Below are 16,133 nucleotides of genomic sequence, written 5' to 3'. Positions count from 1 at the left end.
ATCTACGTATTTAGCCTACAGAGTGAAGCCAACATGCTATAACTTCAGTATACCTAGTATATCCATATCTGAAACTGATATATGTTGAATTTCCCCAAAACTCATCTACTTCTATATTCTCCGCATTTTTTTGGCCAATGCATCCCATTTGAAATGTATGTTCTATGGACCCTATGTGGTGGTGTATATCTGTATTCTTGGCTGTGAAAAGCGTCCCCGGTTTACCTGTATCACTCAAACACCTCCGGTTTATCTAAACCGCCTTTGCCTTGCGTGCTTCGCACACTTTAATCACCAGTAGCCACGCTCAGTAGCTCGCTAAGCTTCTTACGCCCTTCCCTCAAGATTAGCGGTTGGGAACGACGACAGATGCACTCCGTAGCGATAAAAAACACACACACACACACACTGCGCACCTGTGTGAACAGATTCACCGCCGGTGAAGAACTCACTCCAAGCTGGCACACTGGCACAGACGCCATGCCTGTGACGCCTCACAGCCTGCATGGCATGATGTCGTTAGCTCAGCCAAACGGGCACCGCAGGGCAAACACAGCCCGGTGCAACAGCTAGGTGAGGGACAGCAGCAAAGGACATTAGAGCCATGACAATTAGATCAATCTAGCAAGGGGAGCCTGGCTAGTCACCCATTCATATTACTTATTAACTTTGTCTGGAATTGTCCTATTCATTCTGCGCTTCATGTAGTAATTTGAGCCAGTGTTGGTTGATGTCAATGTTGTTTTAGCATCTGTGAGGAATGACAGAATGAATTTACATTGAACAGCGTTGTAGTCCAACTAATAATTTCCATTTTGCAGTACTTGGTGATAGTTTAACTAAATGCCAGTTGAATAAAAACCTTGTATACACTTAATTTGACTTGAGTTTCTGTATATGACAGGCTGCCGGGAATATATGATATGAAACTATCAGGACTCATCGTCAAAGCATTGAGCATTTAAGACCAATATTCTGAACAAGTTATGTCACAAAAGGCAGATCAGAATGGATCATCGAGTATATATTGATTGCACACTCACGCAGGCACACTCCCTCTAAACCAATGGTTCCCAAACTGTGGGTGGTGAGGGGTCGGCAGGAACAAACATATAAACACAACATGTAAAGTGCTGGTCCCATGTTTCATGAACTGAAATAAAAGATCCCAGAAATGTTCCAAAAAAGCTCACAAATATTGTGCACACATTTGTATACATGGCTGTTAGTGAGCATTTCTCCTTTGCCAAGAAAATCCATCCACCTTACAGGTGTGGCATAACAAGAAGCTGATTAAACAGCATGATCATTACACAGGTGCACCTTGTGCTGGGGACAATAAAAGGCCACTCTAAAATGTGCATTTTTGTCACACAACAAAATTCCACAAATCTCTCAAGTTTTGAGGGAGCGTGCAATTGGCATGCTGACTGCAGAAATGTCCACCAAAGCTTTGAGCAGAGATTGAATGTTAATTGCTACACCATACGCAGCCTCCAGCGTCATGTTAGAGAATTTGGCAGTACGTCCAACCGGCCTCAAAACCGCAGACCACGTGTGACCACTCCAGCCCAGGACCTCCGTATCAGATTTCTTCACCTGGACAGCCACCTGGACAGTTAATGAAACTGTGGGTTTGCACAACCGAAGAATTTCTGCACAAACTGTCAGAAACCATCTCAGGGAAGCTCATCTGCACGCACATCGTCCTCACCAAGGTCTTGACCTGACTGCAATTCAGACTCGTAACTGACTCCAGTTGGCAAATGCTCACCTTCGATGGCCACTGGCACGCTGGAGAAGTGTGCTTTCACGGATGAATCCCGGTTTCTACTGTACAGATGGCAGACAGCATGTATGGTGTCGGTGGGCGAGTGGTTTGCTGATGTCAACGTTGTGAACAGAGTGCCTCATGGTGGCGGTGGGGTTATGGTATGGGCAGGCATAAGCTTCGGACAACGAACACAATTAGATTTTATCGATGGCAATTTGAATGCACAGAGATACCATGATGGGATCCTGAGGCCCATTGTCATGACAATCATCCACCGTTATCACTTCATGTTTCAGCATGATAATGCATGGCCCCATATCGCAAGGATCTGTACACAATTCCTGGAAGTTGAACATTTTCCAGTTCTTACATGACCTGCATACTCAGCAGACATGTCAACCATTGAGCATGTTTGGGATGCTCTGGATCAACGTGTACGCAAGCCTTTCCAGTTCCTACCAATATCCAGCAACATTCCACAAGCCACAATCAACAGCCTGATTAATTATATTCGAAGGAGATTTGCTGTGTTGCATGAGGCAAATGGCGGGCACACCAGATACTGACTGGTTTTCTGATCAACGCCCCTACCTTTTTTTAAGGTATCTGTGACCAACAGATGCATATCTGTATTCCCAGTCATGTTAAATCAATAGATTAGGGCTTAATCTCAATTGACTGATTTCCTTCAATTAACTGAAACTCAGTCAAATCTCTCAAGTTGTTGCATGTTGCGCTTATATTTTTGTTCAGTATATATGTATATTTATAAACTGGGTGGTTTGAGTTCTGAATGCTGATTGCTAACTGCCGTGGTATATCAGACTGTATACCACTGGTATGACAAAACATGTATTTTTACTGCTCTAATTACATTGGTAACCAGTTTATAGCAGCAATTTGACCATGAAGGCCTGATTGATGCAGTCTCTGCTGAACAGTTGATGTTGAAATGTGTCTGTTACTTGAACTCTGTGAATTTATTTGGGGAGCAATCTAAGATGCAGTTAATGAATTTATCCTCTTTAGCAGAGGTAATTCTGTGTCTTCCTTTCCTGTGCCGGTCCTCATGAGAGCCAGTTTCATCATAGCGCTTGATGGTTTTTGCGATTGCACATGAATAAACTTTCAAAGTTCTTGAAATGTTCTGGATTGACAGACCTTCATGTCTTAAAGTAATGATGGACTGTCATTTCTCTCAGCTCAAATATTGAGCTGTTCTTGCCATAATATGGACTTGGTCTATCACCAAATAGGGCTATCTTCTGTATACCACCCCTACCTTGTCACAACACAACTGGTTGGCTCATTAAGAAAGAAAGAAGTTCCACAAATTAACTTTTAAGAAGCCTGTGAATTGAAATGTATTCAAGGTGACTACCTCATGAAGCAGGTTGAGAGAATGCCAAGAGTGTGTAAAGCTGTCATCAAGGCAAAGGGTAGCTACGTTGAAGAATCTCAAATTTCTTCACACTTTTTTGGTTACTACATGATTCCATGTGTGCTATTTCAAAGTTTGATGTCTTCACTATTATTCTACAATGTAGAAAATAGTACAAATAAAGAAAACCCCTTGAATGAGTAGGTATGTCTAAACATTTGACTGGTGCTGCAGATATATATACACTGCTCAAAAAAATAAAGGGAACACTTAAACAACACAATGTAACTCCAAGTCAATCACACTTCTGTGAAATCAAACTGTCCACTTAGGAAGCAACACTGATTGACAATAAATTTCACATGCTGTTGTGCAAATGGAATAGACAACAGGTGGAAATTATAGGCAATTAGCAAGACACCCCCAATAAAGGAGTGGTTCTGCAGGTGGGGACCACAGACCACTTCTCAATTCCTATGCTTCCTGGCTGATGTTTTGGTCACTTCTGAATGCTGGCGGTGCTTTCACTCTAGTGGTAGCATGAGACGGAGTCTATAACCCACACAAGTGGCTCAGGTAGTGCAGCTCATGCAGGAAGGCACATCAATGCGAGCTGTGGCAAGAAGGTTTGCTGTGTCTGTCAGCGTAGTGTCCAGAGCATGGAGGCGCTACCAGGAGACAGGCCAGTACATCAGGAGACGTGGAGGCCGCCGTAGGAGGGCAACAACCCAGCAGCAGGACCGCTACTTCCGCCTTTGTGCAAGGAGGAGCACTGCCAGAGCCCTGCAAAATGACCTCCAGCAGGCCACAAATGTGCATGTGTCTGCTCAAATGGTCAGAAACAGACTCCATGAGGGTGGTATGAGGGCCCGACGTCCACAGGTGGGGGTTGTGCTTACAGCCCAACACCGTGCAGGACGTTTGGCATTTGCCAGAGAACACCAATATTGGAAAATTCGCCACTGGCGCCCTGTGCTCTTCACAGATGAAAGCAGGTTCACACTGAGCACGTGACAGACGTGACAGAGTCTGGAGACGCCGTGGAGAACGTTCTGCTGCCTGCAACATCCTCCAGCATGACCGGTTTGGCGGTGGGTCAGTCATGGTGTGGGGTGGCATTTCTTTGGGGGGTCGCACAGCCCCCCATGTGCTCGCCAGAGGTAGCCTGACTGCCATTAGGTACCGAGATGAGATCCTCAGACCCCTTGTGAGACCATATGCTGGTGCGGTTGGCCCTGGGTTCCTCCTAATGCAAGACAATGCTTGGACCAGCCTGTAGTGTGGTTTTCCACTTTAATTTTGAGTGTGACTCCAAATCCAGACCTCCATGGGTTGCTAAATTTGATTTCCATTGATAATTTTTGTGTGATTTTGTTGTCAGCACATTCAACTATGTAAAGAAAAAACTATTTAGTAAGAATATTTCATTTATTCAGATCTAGGATGTGTTATTTTAGTGTTCCCTTTATTTTAGTGTTCCCTCAGTCCAGCTTTGAACTTACTCTTGAAAGTTTTAATAATAGAATGCACAAGGTGCAATTTCAAAATTGGGTAGTGCATCATCAGTTTTCCTCTTGTCATGTCAGTCATTGCATACCATAGAGAGCTATTTATAACCTGTAAGAAATGTCCAGATCAACTGGCCCACATCAGCTAATGTTTTTTAGTTAGATGTTTTAGCCCATAGATTTTATTGTAATGTTTTAGTCACTCAAATATTACAAGAATACACATTAGACATGGCAAAATGTATGGAATTGCAAGAAAATGAGCTTTAAAACTGAAACATTTTCTCTGCACCTCATGACAAAATGTGTATAATTGCTGGAAATAAGTTTAAAACCTGCGAAATATTCTCTATGCCAACAAGACGGGTATGAACAGTTTGTATCATGAACAGTGCGTGTGCCCACAGAAATATATGTGGTGTGTGTATGTGGGGGCTGCTCTAGAGTGCCTTTTAACTGTCAACAAATAACTCTATTTTCATTTAATAAGAGCTTGTACCCTCTTTCCTTTTCCCTCTACTAACTATCAATAAAACAAGTTTAAAAAGAGCAATGCTGCTTACTCTGTGTCTTCAATTCAAATAAAACACAGCTGAGAGCAATCTTTTAGCCCATTCGTCAACACAGCCAATTGAGTTCAGCATGGCAACATACACATTTGAAACCAATGATGAATCAAGAAAACAGATGTAAGAATTGAAAGGCTGATGGAAACCATAATCTTACCACTGGAGACGAAATTCGACACCCAGGGCAATCACAGATTGGAGGATGTACCTGTAAGATTCCTTTGGACATAAGGGTCTTCAAACTTTTCCCTGTGAGAGAGAGAGAGAGAGATAGAGAGAGAGGGGAGAGAGAGAGAGAGAGAAAGAGAGAGAGAGAAAGAGAGAGAGAGAGAGAGGGGAGAGAGAGAGAGAGAGAGAGAGAGGGGAGAGAGAGAGAGAGAGAGGAGAGAGAGAGAGAGAGAATAAGCAATAAGAAATAAGAAATATAAAACTGTACTCAGACAGCACCCACTGAATTCCGCAGCTGTAAATCAATTATACTATGGAGGTGATTATAAAATGACTCGATCCTCAGTAGCCTTAACTATATTTGTATAGTGAATCTAAGACGATGTTATCAGAGTCTACACCTGAAATGCACACAAAGGGAAATAGAAAACCATTTTTATTTTTTAAATTGTGCAACACTAAACTTGGGTCATTGTTGAATGATCACGACTCCAAAGCCAAAACATTACATAAACATTACTTTTGTAATTGCCAGCTTGTCAAACCAAATGACCTTATTAGTTTTACTGATGAGTTCTAGTTGAGCCCCGTGTGGTAAGATAGGTCTACATAGGCTAGTGTCACTGTACCTAAAGTCAGATATGAAACTATCCATTATTGGGCTCATATCATTTTTACACCCTCATCCAACAGAACTTGGGGCAATGCGTGTCAATTCCGTATCAGTAACCTCGGCTAAGGTGGGGTTCAAAAACAATTGTGTGTGCAGCCAGCGCAACAACACGTAATTAGTCAAATAGGCCCATAATAAGTAAACAGCTATAGCATTCATTATTCGTATTATAAATTATTATTAAATCATTTCATAAAAATCTACTGATCTACTGTCTTTTGCCTGAGCCACTGTAAAACTTTTCAAACCAAAATAGTAGCCAACTAATAACATCAAACATGTCATAGACCTACTCATTTGAGTGTCCCGGATTTTAGTTGACTATGTTACGTCTACCCCTGAGTCCAGGTTAATATTTTGGGTAGTTGCAACTCATCCATAATCAACCTAAAATAACCAAAAGGATCAGGTATAGGCTTCAACTTCGAGTAGAGTAGCCTAAAAATCATTAAATTCCCTGCATTCAAAAGCATTCTATTATATTGAGGCAGCAACACCCTTTTCGTTTACTATGATACGTCTACCACTGGGACTAGGTTGATATCTCGGATAGTTGCAAATCAACCATAATCCACCTGAAATAACTAAGAGTAAGGAATAGGGTACAACTTCTAGTAGCCTAAAATAATGTAATTCTCTGCCAACATCATTCTGTTCTGTTGAGCTGTCAACTGCCTTTTCGCCTGCTGTTACACTCAACACTCAACAGAATGATACCCCCCAACGTCCACCAACTGTCATATAATGTTTTAACATTACTGAACCCTAAATATGAAAGTTTTTCACCTTAGTCCACGACTCCCGACGCCCCGTTTTGAGAATGTTCGCTGCCTGTGAAGATACAGCGATGTATGCGCCTTTTCTCATCTCTCCTTACGCACGGTAGTTGGTGTATATTGCTGAGTATAACCCTTTAACTACAAAACGCAGAACCAACCCATGGAAACAGAATTTCCACTCACCAAAACAATGACAAAAACCTTCAATTAGGTATCATCCTTTAAAATAAATATAGGCCTACTGAAAAAAAATAACCATTTAAATATGATATTTGCTGTTGCCTACCTTTGTGCCTTATACTTCGTTTCCAATCTTTGGCGGTTTCCCTTCCACTGACAAACTGGAACTCATTCGGGGTGAGCCACTCGCCCCGGTATTTGATTGAGGGTCCCTTACTACCCTGACACAGTTTGTTAATGTATAGCAAAGCCTTGTTCTCCCCGCATTCCACCTCGATGCATGGTTCCCCGTTGTCAAAAAATGGCTGAAAGTCGGGGATTGAGGAAAACCTCTCCAGCATTAAGTCGTCCGGGTGATGGTGAAGGTGCTGCTGCTGGTGATGGTGATGCAGCGCCGAATCGCGTAGCCCCAAATACGCACGGTGATGGGCGAATAAATGGTCGTATTGCGGTGGATGCGGGGTCACCACGGGGATAGTGGTGGCATTTAAAGGAGCCAGGTATTCGCTCTGGTTGAAGGCAGCCAATGCCATATCGTCCCCATCCAGTCTCTCCTTTTTGATGGCAGGCATGTTACTGGGAGCGAAGCGCCGGTAACAAGTGATTACTGCTAGTCTGACCCAACTTGTGTGTCCTCTTTTCGGAGTTGGTCAGTCGCCCCAATCTTGAAGATGCGCCACTTTGCTTTACGCAGGGCTCCGGTGTTGCTCTGTGACAGTGGTCTGTTGAACTTCCCCGAGAGATTGCCATTCACTAGTTAACAGCTATTTTAGCCGCGGCGCTCTCATCCGCCACACTCACAGCTCCACTCGCATGGGGTTCTCGCAGTGCTCCTGCCTACCACACTTAATCGGACTCGCGCCACTAATACCTGACATGTTGGAGTGACCAGTCCTTAGCCGTGGACATCACATTATGTCGTTATCCACAATGATCATTGACACATTCCCATGTGCTCTTCAGTCAATTTTATTTTTAAACAGTATTGTTATGATGTTGGTATCTCTTATTTTAACTTCCTTTATTTATTCATGTTTACAGTTACTGTTGTCCTCCGTGCCTTCCAATGGGCTGATATTACGCAAAACTGTCTACTTGAATTAATAGCCTGAACAACACAGGCAATAATGTATTGTATTGTTTATTCGCTGTGCTTGACTTGGGCATGTGCTCAACCGAGCTGAGTAGGCCTACCGGTACCTCAAACGTTCTACTGCTTGAGCTCCGGTTCCTCTCAAATGTATTGTGAAACTCCTGTTCCTAAATATAAACAGTACTGTCACCCAAAATCGCTGTTATTCTTTGTGGTTAATTTGCTAGACTATTGTTGAATATGGGTCGTCTCATCACTTATACCATGCCTATTTCAAGTCTATAGTTCTAGAAAATATGAATTCATTTTTAGAATATAATCACTATTTCAGTCCAAGTCAAGCACTGTTTATTGGAATATAGGTCTACAGGAAGATAGTGTTTTAAACTATCTTAAACTATCTTATTAACTAACCAGCCACAGAACGAGGCTAGGCTATCTGAACGTTGCAAAATCCCCTTTTTTTTCAAGATATTTTAAAGTATTTGCGTGGAACAAATTCAGCTGATGGGACTTTTGAAATAGTTGTTTTTAACCCTGTGTAGGCTATATCGTTAAAGTCACGCTGAAGTTCATAGAACCAGACCAAATAAGATTTGCACTCTCCACCGCTTCTCTACTTGGCCCATTTAAACAGCCGAGGCTTTGCGAACCCGAAAACTTGAAGGGGGGTTCACGACGGACGTCATCATTAAGCAACAATTTAAACACAGTCACATATCCCTGAAACATATTCTAATATTTCCCTCTTCTATTATTATGATTCCATTTGTACACGTTATATACAGCAATAAGAAGTATTGATACAACAAAAGACAATATCAGTCAATGGTTAGTCCTACACAGCTGCAGATAAAGTATCTAATTAGGTTACATAATCAAGTCTGTGCCTTTGTTAACAAAACAAAAATAAAAAAATAATAACTTTAAAAACAACAACAACAAATATTATATTATATTCCTTTAAATTCAACAACAACTTTGAACCTAGATATGATCATCGTTGTATTTGGTCTTTGCTCATAGATCTATCCGCTAGGACTTCTGAAGTTCAGAATGAAGTGGGCGTTGATGTTTGTATACTTTTCTATGTTATGCCCTCTGTGCTTTGAAGTCAACCTTTTGTAATCATCCTCCCACTCCTGTAACAGTCACTCTCGTTTTCAGAAACCTAGCCGTCTGTCCTAAACGTTTTAAAACATATATAGAAATATCTGCACACCTACATTAGCAAACATGTGCATGACTTGCGCGCTCACACACTCATTTAGCGCCTGCGCACACACACACACGCATGCACGCACGCACGCACACACACACACACACACACAAATACATGTGCACGCACGCACACACACACACACACACGGGCGCAAGCACACGAATGTCCACACAGACACACACGATGTACTCCCCTCACTGACATGATCTGGTCCATTCATGTCAATGAATCAGGGTGAATGAGGGAATGAGCAGCATGGGAGCTTTCATGACATGGTGGAAGGAGACTATTCTCTGCAGTGGCTCAAGTAAGCTGAAGTTAACAGTGACTTTCAAAGTAAATCTGAACCATGGATGGATCATGAATATATCCCTTATCTGGTCTTTGAAGACTGTAGATATCAGGCAATGGTTCGTAGCAACATCACAAGATGATGTGGTCATTTCCCCACTGTCTCTAAATCTACATAATAGTCAGTAACAGGCAGGAACAAAACCCTGCACGAATAACAGACCACGACCAATGACGGGAATTCCTGTGGTAGAATGAACAACTGTTTCTAAGAAGGTGACATTTTGATAGGTGTACATTTATTTTCGTCCCCGTCGCCACACAAATATCTTGGTGGAAATGTGTGCTCTTGTGTCGATGCGTAGGTGATGGGGCGCACCTTTAGGAAAGCCTTGGCGAGCCCTATCATCACTGTCAGAATGGGGATACCCCCTGCCCCCCTCACACCCTGTGACTCATTGGGCTCCATAGCAGTACCTCACCCAGACACCCACCATGGAGGGGTTCCCCCAAACTCTGACTGACATGACAACATCACTGCAACCTCCAGAAGTTCTCTGAAGAGGGTTGGCTGTTATTGGGTGTATGGTTTCGCTATTCTCCTACCACCACCACCCTCTTATTCTTTCTCTTTCATCCTATATTGATGTGTGGGTGGAACCTGTTTTTTTTTTAAATCTCACATTTGATCTCATGTGCTATGAGGATACCCTCATTTTTCACAGAACCCCTCCGTCCACCTACACACGTACACAAACACTTGCCTCAATATACAATCAGTCAGGAAAATATTGTTTTACCTGTAGGGCTAAATATTTAACATTATATTTTGTTCATATAAGATCTTTCAGTGCACCATTGAACAAACGTGAAATTCATTTTTTGTTGTTGTTGTGAAGTCACATTAGTTGAAGTAGAAATACAAGTGTAGAGACAATCCTGTGTGTTTCAGCAAGTTATTCAGTGAAGGGCGTTTTGTTTATCCCCTCAATGTCGGCCGTAGAGGGCCCCCCTGATGACGCTCTCGCCTCGGCGCGGTTGTTGGCAGCGGCCCCGGAGCCGCAGCGCTGCCGGCGGGGGAGAGAGGTAATAAATAACCCGGGGAGAGGAGAGGAGACCGCCGGGCGGTGCACAGTCTGACCTGACAAATACTCACTGGAAAACCATCAGAGACCGAGAGCCCACCCCTAATGCTTGGAGCCAGCCTTTCAAACACGAACTGCAAAATATAGCCTATGGGCCTGCTACCCTTATTGGAAAAAGCGGCGTCTCTTCCTCGGTCTCTCTCTGCTCTCTCGATATCCTGTCGGAGACAAGGCGGGAAAGATTAACTATTTAGAGGAAATGTTTGAATTTCTTGCTTACACGATTTTAGCAGGCTCATTTCTTATTGATGAATACAGTGTTTTGGTTTTTGAAAAGCCCCACCAAAATGTGTCCCCCAGACTTCTGCAGCAATTTCTGCTGGATAGCTCCATGGCCTACCTCAAAATTAGGCAAGGCCATAATAGTACTGGTTGATGACTTTTTCTAATCCAATGTATTTTCCACGTTGATTCCACATCACAATACCTTGACAAATTATGTTTAAACCATATTGATTCAATCAGTGTGTGCCCAGTGGAAAGTGTCCCCAGTGGAAAGTGTCCCCAGTGGGAAGTGTCCCCAGTGGGAAGTGTCCACAGTGGGAAGTGTTCCCACAAGGTAAACTATTAGTGCAAGAAGAGTTCTAATTATACTGAACAAAAAATAAAAACTCAATATGCAACAATTTCAACGATTTTACTGAGTTACTGTTCATCAGTCAATTGAAATAAGTTCATTAGGCCCAATCTACAGATTTCACATGACTGGGCAGGGGCGCAGCCATGGTGTGGGCCTGGGAGGGCATAGCCATACCCACTTGGGAGTCAGACCCACCCACTGGGGAGCAAGGCCCAGTCAATCAGAATAAGTTTTTCCTACATAAAAGCTTTATTACAGACATAAATAATCCTCAGTTTCATCAGCCGTCCAGGTTGCTGGTCTCAGACGATACTGCAGGTGAAGAAGCCAGATGTGGAGATCCTGGGATAGAGTGGTTACACGTGGTCTGCTGTTGTGAGGCCGGTTGGAAGTACTGCCAAATTACCTAAAACGACATTGGAGGTGGCTTATGGTAGAGAAATAATATTTGATTCTCTGGCAGCAGCTCTGGTGGACATTCCTGCAGTCAGCATGTAAATTGCACACTCCCTCAAAACTGGAGATCAAATCAAAGTTTATTTGTCACATGCGCCGAATACAAAAGTGAAATGCATACTTACAGGCTCTAACCAATAGTTTGGAGAAGGAAAAAAAAGTATGTGTGTGTGTGTGTGTGTGTAGGTAAGTAAAGAAATAAAACAACAGTAAAAAGACATTTGAAAATAAGAGTAGCAAGGCTATATACAGGCACCGGTTAGTCAGGCTTATTGAGGTAGTATGCACATGTGGGTGTGGTTGAAGTGAAGTGACTATGATGAACAATGCAGATAGCTCGGTTAGCCAATGTGCGGGAGCACTGGTTGGTCGGGCCAATTGAGGTAGTATGTACATGAATGTATAGTTATAGTGATTATGCATTTATGATGAACAGAGAGTAGCAGCAGCATAAAAGAGAGGTTGGGGGGGCACACAATGTAAATAGTCCGGGTAACCATTTGGTTACCTGTTCAGGAGTCTTGTGGTTGGGGGTAAAAACTGTTGAGAAGCCTCTTTGTCCTAGACTTGGTACTCCGGTACCGCTTGCCATGCGGTAGTAGAGAGAACACTCTATGACTGGGGTGGCTGGGGTCTTTGACAATTTTCAGGGCCTTCCTCTGACACCGCCTGGTGTAGAGGTCCTGGATGGCAGGCAGCTTTTCCCCAGTGATGTACTGGGCCGTACGCATTACCCTCTGAAGTGCCTTGCAGTCGGAGGCCGAGCAATTGCCGTACCAGGCAGTGATGCAACCGGTCAGGATGCTCTGGAGATATCTGTGGCATTGTGTTTTGTGACAAAACTACACATTTTAGAGTGTCCTTTAATTGTCCCCAGCACAAGGTGCACCTGTGTAATAATAATGCTGTTTAATTAGCTTATTGATATGCCACACCTTTCAGGTGGATGGATTTTATTGGCAAAGGAGAAATGCTCACTAACAGGGATGTAAACAAATTTCAGCCCAAAATTTTAGAAAAATAATATTTTTGTGCATATGGAACATTTCTTGGATCTTTTACTTCGGCTCATAAAACACGAGACCAACAGTTGTTGCGTTTATATTTTTGTTCAGTATATTTCTCCAGTGAAAAAATGTGACAACGAACACTTCATGTTCCCACTCCTACTAGAAGTAGTACTGTTGACCAATCTCCGACAAAGGTGCTTAGACTTCGGCAACCAAATTTCGACTTGCCTCAAGAAAAAACCTGTCCAAGACCAAAAACGAACAAAAGCGTCACACAATTTCGACATACGGAAGAAGAATACGGTAAGCTGAAGGGTTCAGATGGCTGTCTGTTGTCCCACATGACGGCTCTTCCACATTTTCCCGGCATTGACAGCATCTGTAACTGTCAATGCTGACAGAGACGAACGGACACCTGATCCCGTGTATCGTCCCTAAAAACTCCCTTTTCCCCCTGGACCCCCCTCCTCCTTTCACTGTAACACACAACCACACACACTCACACACACATACATACACACACGTGTGCAAGACACAGACACACTCAGGCATGCGCAAGAACACACACGCAGACACTCAAGCATGCGTGCAAGAACGCACACACTCAAGCATGTGTGCATGAGTACACACACCAACCACAAACACATGTGCATGCAAGTATGCATGCAAGAACACGCACACTCGAGCATGTGTGTATGAGCACACATACCAACCACAAACACATGTGCATGCAAGTATGCATGCAAGAACACATACACCAAACATACAAAAGTATCTGAACAGCCCTTCAAATGAGTGGATTCAGCTATTTCATCCACACCGTTGCTGACAGGTGTATAAAACCGAGCACAGAGCCATGCAATCTTTATAGACAAAAAAACATATTTGCAGTAGAATGTTTCCATGTTCGAGCATTCACACACAAGCCTAAGATCACCATGCGCAATGCCAAGCATTGGGTGGAGTGGTGTAAAGCTCGCCACCGTTGGACTCTGGAGCAGTGGATACGTGTTGTCTGGAGAAATGAATCACGTTTCACCATCTGGTGCATAGCGCCAACTGGAAAGTATGGTGGAGGAGGAATAATGGTCTGGGGCTGTTTTCTAATGGTTTGGGCTTGGCCCCTTAGTTCCAGTGAAGGGAAATCTTAACGCTACAGCATACAATGACATTCTATATGATCATGTTTCCAAATTTGTGGCAACAGTTTGAGGAAGGCCCTTTCCTGTTTCAGCATGACAGTGCACAAAGCGAGGTCCATACAGAAATGGTTTGTCGGGGTCGTTGTGAAAGAACTTTACTGGCCTGCACAGAGCCCTGACCTCAACCCCATCGAACACCTTTGTGATGAATTGGAACACCGACTGCGAGCCAGGCCTAATCGCTCAACATCAGTGCCTGATCTTGCTAATGCTCTTGTGTCTGAATGGAAGCAAGTCCCCGCAGCAATGTTCAACTCCAATCGTAGAATTGAACAGGGAAGTTCAGACAAAAACATACATAAGATGCTTCACTAAATTCTTTAAGGGATCAATGTAGATAATCTACTCAATGATCAAAATAGCAATAGTTTGTTCTATGATTAGAAAATGTGATTGTTCCATAATGGCCTAATAACTGTCCTTCAACCAGCCTTCCACCTCAGTAGCAGCTCCATTAATCATTTGTGCAGTAAAAGATAGCGTGCCTCTCTTAGTTTGTGGGAGTTATTGGCACAATGTTTCTCACCATATTTGTGCAAAGCAGTGATGTGAACATAAATTATTTCTTATCTCTTCCGCAATCCATTTTTCAAAGGGTTCACCATGTTTGAAGGGTAGCAGCGTCAACAGCCAACTCAAGATGATAGTAGGCGCTATTATCCTTCAAGAGATTCCACTTACAGATTTGAAATTAAATGCTATTTCAAACAATGGAATAACCCTCATTAAAATGGTCAATCCTTTGGCCTACCTCATCAACCACTAAAACCAAAGGAAGGTTATAGCAAACAAACATGCAATGTCTTGCTTGTTTCAAATGCCTATGAACGGTTGCCAGGATAGCCAATCAACACTGAAGGTCTTTGATCTTCTTCTAGAAAGGTTGTGTGGAAGGCACTTAGTCTTTTGGGTCATTCCACAAAAAGTGTGCCTTTTGCATCCCTTTGATATTTTAGGGAGAAATTGTGCACCAATATTGCATGTTAAAAGCCTGTTATATTAAAACAAATGCCCTTTAAAGCTGCAATATGTAACTATTTGGGCGACCTGACAAATTGTGCATAGAAATATGCATTATAGATCTGTCATTCTCATTGAAAGCATATCTAAGATGCGGTAGATCTGCTCTATGTGCACTATTTCTATGCATCCCGTGCTTAAGTTTAGTTTTTGCACCTCTTACTTTCAGTTTTGTATACCAGCATCAAATAGCTGAACATGCAATATTTTTCGTCATTGAAAATATATTTCACAGCGATTAAGATGGTACAATGATTCTCTACACTTGCCTATTTTGTTACATAAACTGGGATTAGGCAAACTATTAGAATTTTAGCAACCAGGAAATGGCGGAGGGATTTGTGCATATTGCACTTTTAATATAGACCACATAGACAATTCAATAAATCAGATACATTTTTGTATATAAAAACTTGCTAAAGTGCCAAAAATTCAGCATTTGAACATGTCTCTCCATGCACCCTCTGTGACTTCTAGGGAGGTCCCTCCATGCACCCTCTGTGACTTCTAGGGAGGTCCCTCCGTGCACCCTCTGTGACTTCTAGGGAGGTCCCTCCATGCACCCTCTGTGACTTCTAGGGAGATCCCTCCATGCACCCTCTGTGACTTCTAGGGAGGTCCCTCCGTGCACCCTCTGTGACTTCTAGGGAGGTCCCTCCATGCACCCTCTGTGACTTCTAGGGAGGTCCCTCCATGCACCCTCTGTGACTTCTAGGGAGATTTGAACCCAGTTAACCACAACATTTCTCCAAGTTTTCACCATCACTATAAAGCCCTAGTTAATTTGTTGCATTGACAAAATCATTTCTGAAGATGATTATTTATTTAATGTGATTAGTGATACGTTTATGTCTATCAATCATTTTAAGGTCAACACTGTTACGTGAACTGAACTCTCGTTTTAAAATGGTGAAACTATTCCTTAAAAAAAGTTGAAAGAAACATTGAACATCTAATAATAACATCATAATGTAAAGCAGGTGAGCTGCTTCTTCTCTTTTTGGCCATTTTCTGGTATTTTGTGGTGGATAAGTGAATGGGTTGAGCATAACACATCAACCCTGTTACCCATAGATAGACAG

At 42.8% G+C, this 16,133-nt stretch overlaps 1 protein-coding gene across 7 annotated transcripts in view; it reads right to left on the bottom strand.

Moving 5' to 3' along the window:
* Window positions 1-9,008, bottom strand: part of LOC110491833 (sterile alpha motif domain-containing protein 11) — a 101,084-nt gene extending 92,076 nt beyond the window's left edge. For 2 of the 7 annotated variants that reach the window (XM_036946729.2, XM_036946731.2), the window contains exons 1-2: window positions 7,139-9,008; window positions 5,390-5,481 (exon numbers count right to left, since the gene is read on the bottom strand). In XM_036946729.2, the coding sequence (XP_036802624.2) occupies window positions 5,390-5,481; window positions 7,139-7,604 (558 nt within the window). In that variant the 5' untranslated portion in view covers window positions 7,605-9,008. Of the gene's footprint in view, window positions 1-5,389; window positions 5,482-6,859 lie in introns of all 7 variants that reach the window. The other 5 variants (XM_036946730.2, XM_090202572.1, XM_036946732.2 and 2 more) reach the window with 3 other exon arrangements.
* Between the last annotated feature and the right edge of the window lie 7,125 nt (window positions 9,009-16,133).

Source organism: Oncorhynchus mykiss, chromosome 16 (genome assembly GCF_057628025.1).
Source record: "Oncorhynchus mykiss isolate SJ-2025 chromosome 16, ASM5762802v1, whole genome shotgun sequence".
Classification (NCBI taxonomy): Eukaryota; Metazoa; Chordata; class Actinopteri; order Salmoniformes; family Salmonidae; genus Oncorhynchus; species Oncorhynchus mykiss.
This window is presented reverse-complemented; position numbering and strand designations above follow the sequence as displayed.